The 17,026-nt window shown below is 42.1% G+C and overlaps 1 protein-coding gene across 2 annotated transcripts in view; it reads right to left on the minus strand.

Annotated features, from left to right (window-relative positions):
- The window catches only part of LOC121533659 (microtubule-associated serine/threonine-protein kinase 3), a 44,884-nt gene that overhangs the window by 13,440 nt on the left and 14,418 nt on the right, over window positions 1–17,026 (minus strand). For both annotated transcript variants that reach the window (XM_041839788.2, XM_041839787.2), the window contains 10 exons: window positions 14,932–15,010; window positions 11,784–11,941; window positions 8,605–8,680; window positions 8,015–8,224; window positions 4,704–4,805; window positions 4,377–4,509; window positions 4,189–4,256; window positions 3,109–3,203; window positions 2,621–2,829; window positions 1,589–1,727 (listed from right to left, as the gene is read on the minus strand). In XM_041839788.2, coding sequence (XP_041695722.1) covers window positions 1,589–1,727; window positions 2,621–2,829; window positions 3,109–3,203; window positions 4,189–4,256; window positions 4,377–4,509; window positions 4,704–4,805; window positions 8,015–8,224; window positions 8,605–8,680; window positions 11,784–11,941; window positions 14,932–15,010 — 1,269 coding nt within the window. The remainder of the gene's footprint in view (window positions 1–1,588; window positions 1,728–2,620; window positions 2,830–3,108; window positions 3,204–4,188; window positions 4,257–4,376; window positions 4,510–4,703; window positions 4,806–8,014; window positions 8,225–8,604; window positions 8,681–11,783; window positions 11,942–14,931; window positions 15,011–17,026) is intronic.

Below are 17,026 nucleotides of genomic sequence, written 5' to 3' on the forward strand. Positions count from 1 at the left end.
GTATTCACACCCCTTGACTTTCTCCACATTTTGTTGTGTTACAGCCTGAATTTTAAATGGATTACATTGAGATTTTGAGTCACTGGCCTACACACAATACCCCATAATGTCAAAGTGGAATTATGTTTTTAGAAATGTCTACACTTTTTTTTCCCAAAGCTGTAATGTCTTGAGTAAATAAGTATTCAACCCCTTTGTTATGGCAAGCCTAAATAAGTTCAGGAGTAAAAATGTGCTTAACAAGTCACATAATAATTTGCATGGATTCACTCCGTGTGCAATAACAATGTTTAGCATGATTTTTGAATGACTACCTCATCTCTGTACCCCACACATACAATTATCTGTAAGGTCCCGGAGTCGAGCAGTGAATTTCAAACACAGATTCAACCACAAAGACCAGGGAGTTTTTCCAATGCCTCGCAAAGAAGGGCACCTATTGGTAGATTGGTTAAAAAAAAAAGCAGACATTGAATATCCCTTTAAACATGGTGAAGTTATTAATTACACTTTGAATGGTGTACACCAATACACCCAGTCTCTACAAAGATACAGGTGTCCTTCCTAATGCCTAAGTTGCCGGAGAGGAAGGAAACCGCTCAGGGATTTCACCATGAGGCCAACGGTGACTTTAAAACAGTTACAGAGTTTAATGGCTGTGATAGAAGAAAACTAAAGATGGATAAACAACATTGTAAATGCTCCACAATACTAACCTAAATGACAGAGTGAAAAGAAGGAAGCCTGTACAGAATAAAAATATTCCAAAACATGCATCCTGTTTGCAATAAGGCACTTAAGTAAAACCGGAAAAAAATGTGGCCTGAATACAAAGTGTTATGTTTGGGGCAAATTCAGTTCCACTCTACATATTTTCAAGCATGGTGGTGGCTACACCATGTTATGTGTATGCTTGTCATCGGCAAAGACTAGGGAGTTTTTTTGGTAAAAAAAAACAAACGGAATAGAGCTAAGCACAGGCAAAATCCTAGAGAAAAACCTGGTTCAGTCTGCTTTCCAACAGACACTGGGAGACAAATTCACCTTTCAGCAGGACAATAACCTAAAACACATGGCCAAATATATACTGGAGTTGCTTACCAAGACGACATTGAATGTTCCTGAGTGGCCTAGTTACAGTTTTGACTTAAATCGTCTTGAAAATCTATGGCAAGAGTTGAAAATGGCTGTCTAGCAATGATCAACAACCAACTTGAAAAGAGCTTGAAGAATTAAAAAAATAATAATGTGCAAATATTATACAATCCAGGTGTGCAAAGCTCTTAGAGACTTGCCCAGAAAGACTCACAGCTGTAATCCCTGCCAAAGGTGATACTAACATGTATTGACTCAGGGGTGTGAATACTTATGTAAATTAGATATTTCTGTATTTAATTTTCAATAAATGTGCAAAAATTAAAAAATATGTTTTCACTTTGTCCTTATGGGGTATTGTGTGTAGATGAGTGAGAGAAACAAATCTACTGAATCCATTTTGAACTCAGGCTGTAACACAACACAATGTGGAGTATGAATACTTTCTGAAGACACTGTATGTAAAGACGTTTAAAGCCTGTTCTGGACTCACTTGTCAGGTTTTAGGTCTCTATGAACGATGCCGTAGTTGTGAAGGTACTCCAAGGCCAGCACAGTCTCAGCAAAGTACATCCGGGTCATGTCCACAGGAAGGGGGCCCATGTTCTTCAGCAGGTTAGCACAGTCCCCACCTGCAAGAGATAATCAACAGTTATGCTAAAGCTAGGAGAAATCATGAGTGGAACAAATTCGCCTTTCCAACTATACTGAACAATAATATGAACGCAACATGTAAAGTGTTGGTCCCATGTTTCATGAGCTGAAATAAAAAATCCCAGAAACTTTCCATACAGACAGAAAAGCTTATTTCTCTCAAATTTGGTGCACAAATTTGTTTACATCCCTGTTAGTGAGCATTTCTACTTTGCCAAGATAATCGATCCATTTGACAGGTGTGGCATATCAAGAATCTGATTAAACAGCATGATCATTAGACAGGTGCACCTTATAATATAATGGCCACTCTAAAATGTGCAGTTTTCTCACACAACACAATGCCACAGACATCACAGACTGTAGGAATGTCCACCAGAGCTGTTGCCAGAGAATTGAATGTTCATTTCTCTACCATCAGCTGCCTGCAACATCGTTTTAGAGAATTTGGCAGTACGTCCAACCGGCCTCACAACCGCAGACCACTTGTAACCACGCCAGCCCAGGACCTCCACATCCGGCTTCTTCACCTGCGGGATCATCTGAGACCAGTCACCCAGACAGCTGATAAAACTAAGGAGTATTTATGTCTGCAATAAAACGCCTTTGTGGGGAAAAACTAATTCTGATTGGCTGGGCCTGGCTCCAAAGTGGGTGGGCCTATGCCCTCCCAGGCCCACCCATGGCTGCACCCCTACCCAGTCATGTGAAATCCATAGATTAGGGCCTAATGAATTTATTTCAATTGACTGATTTCCTTTTATGAACTGTAACTCAGTATTTTTGTTCAGTATATTTCCATTCCAACATGACAAACAACAGAGTCATGATAAACTTATCGCTTTTGGGGTAGAAAATCATATGACATTACCTTCCACATACTCCATCACCATGCACAGGTGGCGTCGTGTCTCGAAGGAGCAGAACATGGAGACCACAAAGGGGTTCTCAGCGAAGGTCAGGATGTCCCGCTCCACAAACACCTGCTGGATCTGGTTCCTCAGGACCAGGTTTTGCCTGTTGATCTTCTTCATGGCGAAACGCTGCCGAGTGTCTCTGTGTCGGACCAGGTATACAGCCCTGCCAACCACCACAGGACAGGAGCCATGTCATAAAATACCTCCACATTGATAATCCATGACTACAGGGATAGTTCAATCCATGAAAGTGGAATTGTAGTTAATTTTCAATACTTCTCTAAATGTTTACTAACCTTGACAGAAGTCTACAGTTCGCCTTTTAATGTTAACCTTTAACTGACTATAACTGAGGTGACAGAGCGCATTGATTTAAAATCTAATTGGGAGTCCATGTTTTCAGTGATCAGTGTGGTTAACCACTTGCCTGTTTGGCGCTTACCCATAGGCTCCATTACTGATGAGTTTGATGGTTTCAAAGTCACTCTCCAGTGGTTTCCTTCGCATTGGGGTGAGTGCCTGGGGACACTTGTTCTGCTGCAAACAGTGCAAACAATAAGAGAAGTTAAGTGGCAGGCATTATACAAAAGGTGCCGGGGGACCCATTAACCCACTGGTGCCAGTATGACTACATAGCAAGTCTTCCAAATAACGTCATGTAAATAAAGCTGCTATCAGGACTTATGTTAATTGAAAGTTCAGTTTATGTGATTCTGTTGGCAATCTCATCCTAAAAACCTAGTACATTACAGGCAAGCTAATGCCCAATTCACATCGTGACATATTTCATTACGAGGTACGTCATCTTAACGCAATCCCTTTCTGCTACCGGACGGAGAGCATAGGGTTCCACAACGCAAGACAAAATGGAGGAGAGTGTCTCATCTGAGATAGCATTTATTTGGGAGATTGCAAAATAGGACCCTTTCATTCAAGACAGGAAAAACATATTGTTTCAGGTGATAATAAAACATGTTTCGTTTAGTTACTTTTTCCTCAACTTCTTTCTCTAACATTCTAGCAAGTCAAGCTAGCTTACAAAGCAACTAGCTAGCTAACTAAAAGCTAGGCTCGGTTGAAGATACTGTAGCTAGTGATCTCCACCTAATAATTATTATCAAAAACAAAAGTAATTACCATCACAATAAACTAAAACAGTCATATAATAGAATTGGCTTAACAGCCAACATTACTACTAAAATAGTACTCACTTATAGGAATGGGTAATTGTTTAAAAGTTGCTAATTATCCCATAAAGCCATCGCCGAAAACCACATATATTTTCATCTTGTTCTGTGGTTTGGTAACTTCCTGTTCTATTGACAGACTTTGGCTGCACTGAAGACGAAGCATAGTTTGGAAAAAGTCAAAGTGTGCGCCATCCGTTTCGCAACGGAGCCTTGAACCGCAAGGGGGTGCTGCAATACCACTCCGTTGCGGAAGGTTCCCATTGAAATGAATGACATCCGGCGCAATGCAACGGACTGCTCAGATGGAATGTGAATGAGGTATAACTCCTTACCTCCACAGATTCATCAGACTCCAATGTCATTGATGGAGCAGACTCATACTGTTCAAGCTGTACCATATCTAAAAGAGCAGGGTAGAAATATATGATTTAACAGCAATGCATGATATTGATTTGTACTGGATGTCTGTCTCAAGTGTGGGAAATTCAGGTCAATGTTATGGCAAAAGATACACCAATACCTTCGAGGGGGTCGCGAGTCAAGCCCAGTTGGTTGATGATGTAACGTGGAATATCCGTCTTGATGCCCTGGCCCTCCTTGGCATGACCCTCGGCTGCCTCCAGCAGACGATAGAACTCTTCCGGGTCAAATTCCTGCCAATGACATCCAAGGCCCATTAGATTAGATTGGATTAAGGTAAATAAAATCACTTAGTCATGAAAGAGCTTATTGGTGATACAGTGGCTTAAAAACCAGCGACAAAACAGATTAAGAGAGACTGCTTTCCAACGCTCTCGACAGAATCAATCGCATTTCCAATCAGAATGAGATTTTCTCTCCGTCTCACCAGGCACTCGAGCAGCCTCGCCGGTCGGGATATGATGATGAGAATCTTCTTCACCAGCTGGGTGATGACAGATACCTCCTCGCTCTCCGAGCGATCGTACGCCTGAAATGCAAAGCCAAAATGTTGTTAGCTTCTGAACAGAGCATAACATGGAGATGATCAACTCCTCTCAAAAACAGAGGAGCCTTTTTATCTCTTTCGCCATAGCAAGAGCGCAACCACATAGCATTAAAGCCAACATACTACGTCCAAACCAACCTAGCTACCTGCAGCATGACCACAGAATGCATTATTTGCAGACATAGGCCCTGTCTAGAAAAAAACCCTAGCCCCTAGGCACTTCTTTAGATCTGAGAGGACTGAATAAGTAAAATGGCGATAATTCCACCCAAGTGCCTAGAGGAAAGGGGCTACGGGTTGTTCTTCATACTTCAGTGGATAATCAATTCCAGAGAATAAATGACCCCCTCCTTAGGAGCATCTGGCAGAACGCCCAGAATATATTCTATAAATTAAGATAGGAGATGGTGCCTGACACATGCCGGAACCAACCCTATGAACTATGCAACATGTCTGTAAGCAGTATATAAGAGATCTAACGGGACTGCCCCAGGGGAGCTCACTTCAGACCGGTACTTTATGCATCTAAGTTTGACTGTGACCACTCCAGCTTGCTATTAATAAACAATGACTCATTTATTTATTTTAAAAAAACAACTTCCTTTCCTTACCTCTCTACTGGCCGTGGTTAATCCCTACCACATACATGTGAACTCAGGCCCGGTCCTGGTTGATATGCCGCCCTAGGCGAGACCAAAAAATTGCAGCGCTCCTCCTTTATTTTTATTTTATTTAACCTTTATTTAACTAGGCAAGTCAGTTAAGAACAAATTCTTATTTACAATGACGGCCTACACCGGCCAAACCCGGACGACGCTGGGCCAATTGTGCACCGCCCTATGGGACTCCCAATCACAGCCGGTTGTGATACAGCCTGGAATTGAACCAGGGGGTCTGTAGTGACGCCTCAAGCACTGAGATGCAGTGCCTTAGACCGCTGCGCCACTCGGGAGATTGACTTCGCGTATCCCTCTGAAGAATTTCCACGACAACACATTTGAAATAAGACAAATATAAGCACCCACCAAATTATTATTATGTTTTAGTTTGTATACCAGGATCAATAGGGAGAATTGCATTGGCTTTTGATTCACTGTCCTTCTGAGGCCAGTTGCAAGTGACTGGACAGCTGGGCACAATGTACAGACACCAGACCTGGGTTCAAATACATGTATTTAATTATTTGTTATTTAAATACTTATTTTCTGTGTATTTGAGTATTTTCAAATAATGTGGCCGAAATCTACTACTATTTGAAGTATTTTCAAATAATTTCCTATTTAGCCTAATACTTATTTACAAATACATTATTTCAAATTCTCCTACGACCTAGGTTCAAATGCATGGAAGTATTTATTTGTATTTGAAAATACACTGTGTATTTGAGTATTTTCAAATACATGCCAATACTTTCTTGGCGTATTTACAAATACATTCCAATATTCAACTACTTGCATTTTCCAAAGAAAATATCTGAATACTGACTTTTAAATGTATGTGAAAGTAATCGAAATAATTGAAATAGTATTTGAACTCAGGTTTGACACACACACAAAGAGGACAACTAACTACACTGAACAAAAATATAAACGCAACATGTAAAGTGTTGGTCCCATGTTTCATGAGCTGAAATAAAGGATCCCAGAAATTGTCCATACGCACAAAAATATTATTTATCTAAAATTTTGGCAACAAATTTGTTTACATCCCTGTTAGTGAGCATTTGTCCTTTGCCAAGATAATCCACCACTTTACAGGTGTGGCATATCAAGAAGCTGATTAAACAGCATGATCATTACACAGGTGCACCTTGTGCTGGGGACAATAAAAGGCCACTCCAAAATGTGCAGTTTTGTCACATAACACAATGCCACAGATGTCTCAAGTTGAGGGAGCGTGCAATTGGCATGCTGACTGCAGGAATGTCCACCACAGCTGTGGCCAGCGAATTGAATGTTCATTTCTCTACCATAAGCCACCTCCAACGTCATTTTAGAGAATTTGTCAGTACACCCAACTGGCCTCACAACCACAGACCACGTGCATGACGTTGTGTGGGCGAGTGGTTTGCTGATGTCTACGTTATGAACAGGGTGCCCCATGAATGCACAGAGATACCGTGACGAGATCCTGAGGCCCATTGTCATGCCATTCATCCGCCGCCATCACCTTATGTTTCAGCATGATAATGCACAGCCCAATGTTGCAAGGATCTGTACACAATTCCTGGAAGCTGAAAATGTTCCAGTTCTTCCATGGCCTGCATACTCACCAGACATGTCACCCATTGATCATGTTTGGGATGCTCTGGATCGACAGGTACGGCAGCGTATTCCAGTTCCCGCCAATATCTACTCTGGCTAGAGGAGCTCTGGATAGGGGAGCTCTGGCTATGGCTAGAGGAGCTATGGCTAGAGGAGCTCTGGATAGAGGAGCTCTGGATAGAGGCTCTAAACACAGAACAATGGTGCAGTGCGATAACTCTGAATTAAAAATGCAAAACCTGAAATATGTTGCGCATCACAGAAAGACATCTAGCTGGAAACAACCCCACATGAGACAGCCTCAGTCATGCTCAGTGGCCTCCGTGAGGGAAAATCTGATTCATTAAAAAAGCAAGAAGGAAAAACAAAACAAACCGAGGCAATGAGGACGAACATCTGAAAAAGGAGGAGAAAAGCAACGTGTCCTCCTGAACAGATGGGTTAAACGTGGCCAGTAATATTATACACACACGCGTATCCCCAAGATAATGAGTCAGAGAGGACGTTACATCAACAAACGAGAATATTCCTTGGCTGTATTCTGAGGGCCTCCTGATTCAAATGGTGAGTCATCATCCTAGCCTAGAGTTTTTCCTAGCCACCGTGCTTCTACACCTGCATTACTAGCTGTTTGGGGTTTTAGGCTGGGTTTCTGTAAAGCACTTCGAGATATTAGCTGATGTAAGAAGGGCTATATAAAATAAAATTGATTGATTGATCATTGGCTGCACTAGTGAAACCATACAAATAACATGCCATCCAAAAACAACTTATTTATTCCTCAGGGGGTTGACATAATATGCAAATCATAAAACAACTGGATGCCCAAGGGTAGTCTGAGGAAACACATTTTAGACTTAAGTGCTGGCAGTTATGGTCCGATCACACTGATAAACCTAGACGCAAAGATATTTGTGGATATCCCACCTCGTGGAGCAGCTTCTCCAGCTTCTCCTGCAGCTCCACAAAGTAGCGTGAGGTGACCACACCAGTGTGGGACTTGTCCAGACAGTCTCGGACCAGCTCCACCAGCTGGTGCTGGATGAAGCCCAGCACGCCATCGGACAGTGGGAGGGTGCTGTCTGGGGAGCAGGCGGTGACAATATCCAGCAAGCGCTCCTCCATCTGCGCTGTGGCCTAAAGGGATAGCAAACACACACAACATTATACAAAACAAAACACACCTAAGCATTAGTTTAGTAAGTGAAAATAGTGAAAATACATTTCATCAAAGCCTGCAACCAAGTGTAATCCTTCAGTAGCACCCAAACAGGACATGGGAAGACATTTCAGGGTAACCACGGCTAAGTGGTCCTTCTGGAGCATCCAATACTGCTAAATATCTTCAGACATTTTATGGTGACCATGGTTAGTCCAAGTACAACGTTCAGAAAGTCAGATAAGTCAGAGTAATCACATTCCCCAGAAGCAGACAGGAAATAAGCTTTCTGATTATGGCAAATACAAACAGACATTGCTTCCTGTACAACAAAGATTGAGGTGAGAACATGACGTACCTTCGGAAACCGTTCTTTGTAAACATGGTTCATCATGACGATCTCATTATCGAATGAACCCACTGTTCTTCCGGGGCTAAAACAGAAAAGGACACAAAGCTTGTCAATTTCTTTATTCCAATCCAACCAAATGGACTGACAGAGCTCGCAAAAATCTGTGAAGCAGTCGGCAATTGACATTCTTATTGGATGGGTGCAATATTTTGAATAATGGCTAAAATTATCATCCCAAGTGAAGATTCATTGTGGAATAGTGAATTTGCAACATTCTGACAAAGATAAAAACCTAATCCCTTCAAAACATCTAAATCAACACATTTTATTTAGCTTCCAAGCTCATTTCCTGTTTTACTTTGGATTTTTTTTTAACTCTTCCGTATTAGGTAAGACAACAGCTGGTGTAAGATATGGACCACATCTACACTGTCTGTCTGGCCCATGTAACAGACAGACAGGGCCTTTCCTCTCCTGTCTTCCCCCCTAATCTCATCGTCCAAGAGTTAGGGGTACGGAGCAGAAATGCACCCCATCCACATTTTTTGTTGCAATGAAAGAGGCTTCTGTTGCAGCAGATGGCCTGCAGCCTGACCACCACACACTGCAGCTCCGCCCCCAACTTGGCCCCCCGAGAACCTCCAGCTTAGCTGGTCCCCGCAGTGCTCTGCACCCACCCACCCACCCACCCACCCACCCACGCCATGCCACGACAACACAGGGAGCTCGGGCGGCGCATGGTACACAACGCTGCTCGCCTTAAGCCACGCAGTAACACCACGCTCTGCATCCTTCCCTGTCTGTGTAGGCTAATCTATGCTTAATCGGACCCTACGAGAGTCCCACAAATTGGTGCAGTATGTTACTTATTACAAAACAGGCTCATTTTCTACAGTATTATACTGTTATAATAATATATATATATATATATATATATATATATATATATATATATATATATATATATATATATTTTATAATATTATTGTATTAAACTGCATCCCCACTGCGTAGTGGGTTTAGCTAGAGATCAACTTGAGGCATACTGAACATTGGCAAATGCAAAATACTTTGCTTTACTTTGTTACAGGACTGAATACATTTTGACTGTCCACACTGGCAGAACTGGCAGCAGGGTTGGATTGTACAAAGCAGGATCACTAACTAGCTAACTCATTGATTCTGCTTTGTGAAACAGCCCCCAGGTAAGGGGATGTAGATTAATACATTGTCTCCGTTCGTCAGTTCACTGTGTAAACACTCCACTGACTCATGCTCTCGTCCACACCTACAGTTGAAGTCGGAAGTTTACATACACCTTAGCCAAATGCATTTAAACTCAGTTTTTCACAATTCCTGACATTTAATCCTAGTAAAAATTCCGTCTTGGGTCAGTTAGGATCACCACTTTATTTTAAGAATGTGAAATGTCAGAATAATAGTAGAGAGAATGATTTATTTAAGCTTTTATTTCTTTCATCACATTCCCAGTGGGTCAGAAGTTTACATACACTCAATTAGTATTTGGTAGCATTGCCTTTAAATTGTTTTACTTGGGTCAAACGTTTCGGGTAGCCTTCCACAAGCTTCCCACAATAAGTTGGGTGAATTTTGGCCCATTCCTCCTGACAGAGCTGGTGTAACTGAGTCAGGTTTGTAGGCCTCCTTGCTTGCACACGCTTTTTTAGTTCTGCCCACACATTTTCTATAGGATTGAGGTCAGGGCTTTGTGATGGCCACTCCAATACCTTGACTTTGTTGTCCTTAAGCCATTTTTCCACAACTTTGGAAGTATGCTTGGGGTCACTGTCCATTTGGAAGACCCATTTGCGACCAAGCTTTATCTTCCTGACTGATGTCTTGAGATGTTGCTTCAATATATCCACATAATTTTCCTTCCTCATGATGCCATCTATTTTGTGAAGTGCACCATTCCCTCCTGCAGCAAAGCACTCCCACAGCATGATGCTGCCACCCCCGTGCTTCACAGTTGGGATGGTGTTTTTCAGCTTGCAAGCTACCCCCTTTTTCCTCCAAACATAACAATGATCATTATGGCCAAACAGTTCTATTTTTGTTTCATCACACCAGAGGACATTTCTCCAAAAAGTACAATCTTTGTCCCCATGTGCAATTGCAAACCGTAGTCTGGCTTTTTTATGGCGGTTTTGGAGCAATGGCTTCTTCCTTGCTGAGCGGCCTTTCAGGTTATGTCGATATAGGACTTGTTTTACTGTGGATATAGATACTTTTGTACCTGTTTCTTCCAGCATCTTCACAAGGTCCTTTGCTGTTGTTCTGGGATTGATTTGCACTTTTCGCACCAAAGTACGTTCATCTCTAGGAGACAGAACACGTCTCCTTCCAGAGCGGTATGTCGGCTGCGTGGTCCCATGGTGTTTATACTTGCGTACTATTGTTTGTACAGATGAACGTGGTACCTTCAGGCATTTGGAAATTGCTCCCAAGGATGAACCAGACTTGTTGGGGTCTAGAATTTGTTTTCTGAGGTCTTGGCTGATTTCTTTTGATTTTCCCATGATGTCAAGCAAAGAGGCACCGAGTTTGAAGGTAGGCCTTGAAATACATCCACAGGTACATCTCCAATTGACTCAAATGATTTCAATTAGCCTATCAGAAGCTTCTAAAGCCATGACATAATTCTCTGGAATTTTCCAAGCTGTTTAAAGGCACAGTCAACTTAGTGTATGTAAACTTCTGACCCACTGGAATTGTGATACAGTGAATTATAAGTGAAATAATCTGTCTGTAAACAATTGTTGGAAAAAGTACTTGTGTCATGCACAAAGTAGATGTCCTAACCGACTTGCCAAAACTATAGTTTGTTAACAAGAAATGTGTGGAGTGGTTGAAAAACAAGTTTTAATGACTCCATCCTAAGTGTATGTAAACTTCTGACTTCAACTGTAGGTTCTCTAGCACAACACAAAGGGAGACAAGTTAATTAAGAACCAGGCATAACAATGAGATCCTGGTACTGTACAGTCAAATCTGGGTTTGACTTAATACATCGTTTTTGAAGATGTACCAATTTGCATGTAATAACTTCCCATGTCTGACAAAAAAAACAACTCCACAAAAATGTACGGAGGGTGACGATGCATTAAATCTCATTTTGATGATATAGCACATTACAGTTAAGGCGAGGGGTAACGGACGGCTACCTGAGGCTGCGGGAGCGAGGGCGCATGAACGGCGAGGGTCGCACTTCCTCGTCGGTCACGCTCTCCGAGCTACGGAAGTGCTTGAACAGGAAATGGAGCTCGTCTTGAGTGGGCTGGTAGGGAAGCTGGTGCAGGCGCTCCTGGGAAGAGGAGGAGGACTGGAGGAAAATAAGTACTTTTAACATTCAAAAGCCAACACTTTATCCTGAAGGATGGAGGATCTGTATCATAATTAGGACAAGATAACGGCTATTTAATGTGGCTTTTGAGGCTGTGAGTAACATTTTTTTCTGATAATTTTTCTGAGATGAAAGGCACACTCTGGCAGCTCCTGGCAATCAGTCCGATTTTTTACCCCATGGGTCCTGAATAGCAGTAGATCATGGTGACTTGGCGAGCCGCATCTGTGATGCCCCTTTTCTGCCTGCACATAAAGAGGGCACTGAGCATCACTGAAAGGCCTATTGTCCTAGTCTGAACTTGCCGCATGTGCTGAGCTTTCCCTTATAAAACTACTCACAATGGAGGAACACATGGCCTGTTCTCATCTCAGACCCTCATCTAATTTTTTCACCACCACCTTCCTTCTCCTTCAGAATGGAGACCTTTGATTTTTCACTTTGTCTAATGTAATCCTCCTACCGCAGGGATCATCAACTAAATTCAGTCTTGGGACAATTTTTTTCTTGAGCGGATGGTCAGGGGGCCGGAACATAATAACAAATAATTTGAAGTCCAAACATATATAATATTTGGCTAAAACAATTATTTTAAACCTTGTATACAATCACATACAGTGGGGAAAACAAGTATTTGATACAGTGCCGATTTTGCAGGTTTTCCTACTTACAAAGCATGTAGAGGTCTGTAATTTTTATCATAGGTACACTTCAACTGTAAGAGACGGGATCTAAAACAGAAATCCAGAAAATCACGTTGTATGATTTTTAAGTAATTAATTTGTATTTTATATAAGTATTTGATCACCTACCAACCAGTAAGAATTATGGCTCTCACAGACCTGTTCGTTTTTCTTTAAGAAGCCCGCCTGTTCTCCACTCATTACCTGTATTAACTGCACCTGTTTGAACTCGTTACCTGTATAAAAGACACCTCTCCACACACTCAATCAAACAGACTCCAACCTCTCCACAATGGCCAAGACCAAAGAGCTGTGTAAGGACATCAGGGATAAAATTGTAGACCTGCACAAGGCTGGGATGGGCTACAGGACAATAGGCAAGCAGCTTGGTGAGAAGGCTACAACTGTTGGCGCAATTATTTGATAATGGAAGAAGTTCAAGATGACGGTCAGTCACCCTCGGTCTGGGGCTCCATGCAAGATCTCACCTCGTGGGGCATCAATGATCATGAGGAAGGTGAGGGATCAGCCCAGAACTACACGGCAGGACCTGGTCAATGACCTGAAGAGAGCTGGGACCACAGTCTCAAAGAAAACTATTAGTAACACACTACGCCGTCATGGATTAAAATCCTGCAGCGCACGCAAGGTCCCCCTGCTCAAGCCAGCGCATGTCCAGGCCCGTCTGAAGTTTGCCAATGACCATCTGGATGATCCAGAGGAGGAATGGGAGAAGGTAATGTGGTCTGATGAGACATAAATATAGCTTTTTGGTCTAAACTCCACTCGCCGTGTTTGGAGGAAGAAGAAGGATGAGTACAACCCCAAGAACACCATCCCAACCGTGAAGCATGGAGGTGGAAACATCATTCTTTGGGGAAGCTTTTCTGCAAAGGGGACAGGACGACTGCACCGTATTGAGGGGAGGATGGATGGGGCCATGTATCGCGAGATCTTGGCCAACAACCTCCTTCCCTCAGTAAGAGCATTGAAGATGGGTTGTGGCTGGGTCTTCCAGCATGACAACGACCGAAACACACAGCCAGGGCAACTAAGGAGTGGCTCCGTAAGAAGCATCTCAAGGTCCTGGAGTGGCCTAGCCAGTCTCCAGACCTGAACCCAATAGAAAATCTTTGGAGGGGAGCTGAAAGTCCGTATTGCCCAGCGACAGCCCCGAAACCTGAAGGATCTGGAGAAGGTCTGTATGGAGGAGTGGGCCAAAATCCCTGCTGCAGTGTGTGCAAACCTGGTCAAGACCTACAGGAAACATATGATCTCTGTAATTGTAAACAAAGGTTTCTGTACCAAATATTAAGTTCTGCTTTTCTGATGTATCAAATACTTATGTCATACAATAAAATGCAAATGAATTACTTAAAAATCATACAATGTGATTTTCTGGATTTTTGTTTTAGATCCCGTCTCTCACAGTTGAAGTGTACCTATGATAAAAATTACAGACCTCTACATGCTTTGTAAGTAGGAAAACCTGCAAAATCGGCAGTGTATCAAATACTTGTTCTCCCCACTGTATATCTCTCAATTATGCGTGGGAATACTTTGGAACAGATTTACAAAATGTAAATAAGTTGGAGCTGATTTGCTGGTGTTTTTACGGTCTTCATTAAAAAAAAAAAAAATCACATTCAGGCCGAATTGGGCTGCCAGTTGGGGAACCCTGTCCTACTGTCTCATGCAGCACGTTTAGAGTGAAAATGTACTAAGTTTGTCTGTCAGAAACGTAGATGCTGGTGGATTTGTGAGCAGAAGAGTTTGTGTTGGGGAGCAGAGACCTAATCTCTCACCAGTCGCTATAAAGCCCCCACAGTTTTATTCTCTCATATAGAATATTTGATGTTTACGTCTTATTCTGTTACTGCTTAACAATGACCAATATCCGCAGGGTAAGTAAAATATAAGAAGAGGGCATTTGAGTGCGCACCGCTGAGGCACAGGACCATTGATAATGCTCTTTGAAGAATCATATCATATTACAAGCACAAATACAGAACATTAGCTCATCACGTCACACTTGAATACATACATGTACTATGGGCCCATTATCACTGGACATTATCCACCGCAGGCTAGGAGCCAAACATGATGACTCATTCAGGCACATGATTCTTCAAGATGGGATTTGTCCCGTTTGGTCACATGTTCACAGCGTTGTCTTTTTCAGCCTCAGATGCATTTCTTATCCTATTTAGATCTTGTTTAATGGTTTATATGGTGTTGTGAAACTTCATATGGACACTGGGAGCTGGGTGAGGGTTAGAGACTTACAGAGACTGTGGAACTAGGGGGGTTGGTTCCGTAGCCGGAGGAGGGCAGGGACGCCAATGACCATCTTCTGCCTTCCGCTCTGGAGAAAAACAGACACACGTTGTTATGTAACCTATACATTTTCAGATCATATCCCAAACTCCCTTATAACACGTTACGTCTTCCCCGCACTACATTGAAAGCCTTGTGTATTGTTATTACTCTGTTGTTTGTGATGTATTATACATTCAGGGATTTTGTAATGTGTAATCACTATGCACTTGTTACAATGTACAGTCAGGTCCATAATTATTGGCACCCTTGATAAAGATGAGCAACAAAGACTATATCAAATAAATAATACAAATACTGAGCTATATTGTATGCAAAGAAATAGGAAATTATGTGATTTTATACTACTACAATTGCTCAGAGAAATAGATTATGTTTAACAAGTAATCAAACAAATCTATAGAAGATAGGGGTGACAATTATTGTCGCCCCTGTTTTTAATACTCCAGCACCTTCCCCTTGCGAGGATAACAACACAGAGCCTTCTTCTAAAATGTTTTATGAGAACACGTTGGGAGGGATCTTAAGACCATTCCTCCATACAGAATCTTTCGAGATCCTTGATGTCCTTCGTCTGTTCTTATGGACTGCCCTCTAATTCAAACCACAAGTTTTCAATGAGGTTCAAGTCCGGACACTGAGATGGCCATTGCAAAATGTTGATTTTGTGGTCAATTAACCATTTCTTTGTGGTTTTTGATAAGTGCTTGGGGTTATTGTCTTGCTGGAAAACCCACTTGCAGCCAACTGTCACCCTCCTGGCAGAGGCAACCATGTTTTTGTCTAAAATGTCCTGGTACTTGGTAAAGTTCATGATGCCGTTTCTAAAGTCCCCTATATAGAGGACCTGTGTGGTTCTGGTACTCATTCCATTTTCACTTATGAATCGATCTGTGGACACCGTATATCGAAATGGCTTGCATTCAGCGGTAGCCCTGGTTCTCATGGACTCATGAGTGTATCTCTTCCGCCTGTGTGACATAGAATGTGAAATCTGACAGCACTTAAACCTGGGATGTCCCTCCTACCATTTCATTCGCTCTTTCCCTTCTGTCAATCAACTCCTGGCTGAGCCCTACGTCACAGCCACTGACAAAGCACATGCCTGGAACCTTACATCGTACCCAGCAGGAGAGTGGTTTATCAATTTATAGCCAACTTTATCAACGTAATCTAAAATAATTCATAGATTTTAAAGAAAAAACACTTTCTGCATATGGTTCTGTTTTTCCAACACCAAATTCACCACTGGTGTGCGTGGCCAAAGAGCTCTATTTTCATGTCATCTGACCATAGCACCGGTTCCAATCCAAGTAGCAATGCAGTTTATCAAACTCCAGGCGGTGCTATGGTCAGATGGCATGAAAATAGAGCCATTTGGCCATGCACACCAGTGGTGGGTTTGGCGTCAAAACGGACGCATACGCATAAAAGTACCTCATACCTACGGTAAAATATGGTGGTGCATCTCTGATGTTATGTCTATTTTGCTTTCATTGGTCCTGTGGCCAGTGAACGGCATCATTGACCTTAATAGCTCAATATAGCTGCAACATACAGTTGAAGTCAGAAGTTTACATACACTTAGGTTGGAGTCATTAAAACTTGTTTTTCAACCACTCCACAAATTTCTTGTTAACAAACTATAGTTTTGACAAATCGGTTAGGACATCTACTTTGTGCATGACACAAGTAATTTTTCCAACAATTGTTTACAGACAGATTATTTCACTTATAATTCACTGTACCACAGTTCCAGTGGGTCAGAAGTTTACATACACTAAGTTTACTGTGCCTTTAAACAGCTTGGAAAATTCCAGAGAATGATGTCATGGCGTTAGAAGCTTTTGATAGGCTAATTGACATCATTTGAGTCAATTGGAGGTGTACCTGTGGATGTATTTCAAGGCCTATCTTCAAACTCAGTGCCTCCTTGCATGACATCATGGGAAAATCAAAAGAAAAATCAGCCAAGACCTCAGAAAAAATATTGTAGACCTCCACAAGTCTGGTTCATCCTTGGGAGCAATTTCCAAACACCTGA

The sequence above is a fragment of the Coregonus clupeaformis genome, chromosome 20 (assembly GCF_020615455.1).
Source record: "Coregonus clupeaformis isolate EN_2021a chromosome 20, ASM2061545v1, whole genome shotgun sequence".
Classification (NCBI taxonomy): Eukaryota; Metazoa; Chordata; class Actinopteri; order Salmoniformes; family Salmonidae; genus Coregonus; species Coregonus clupeaformis.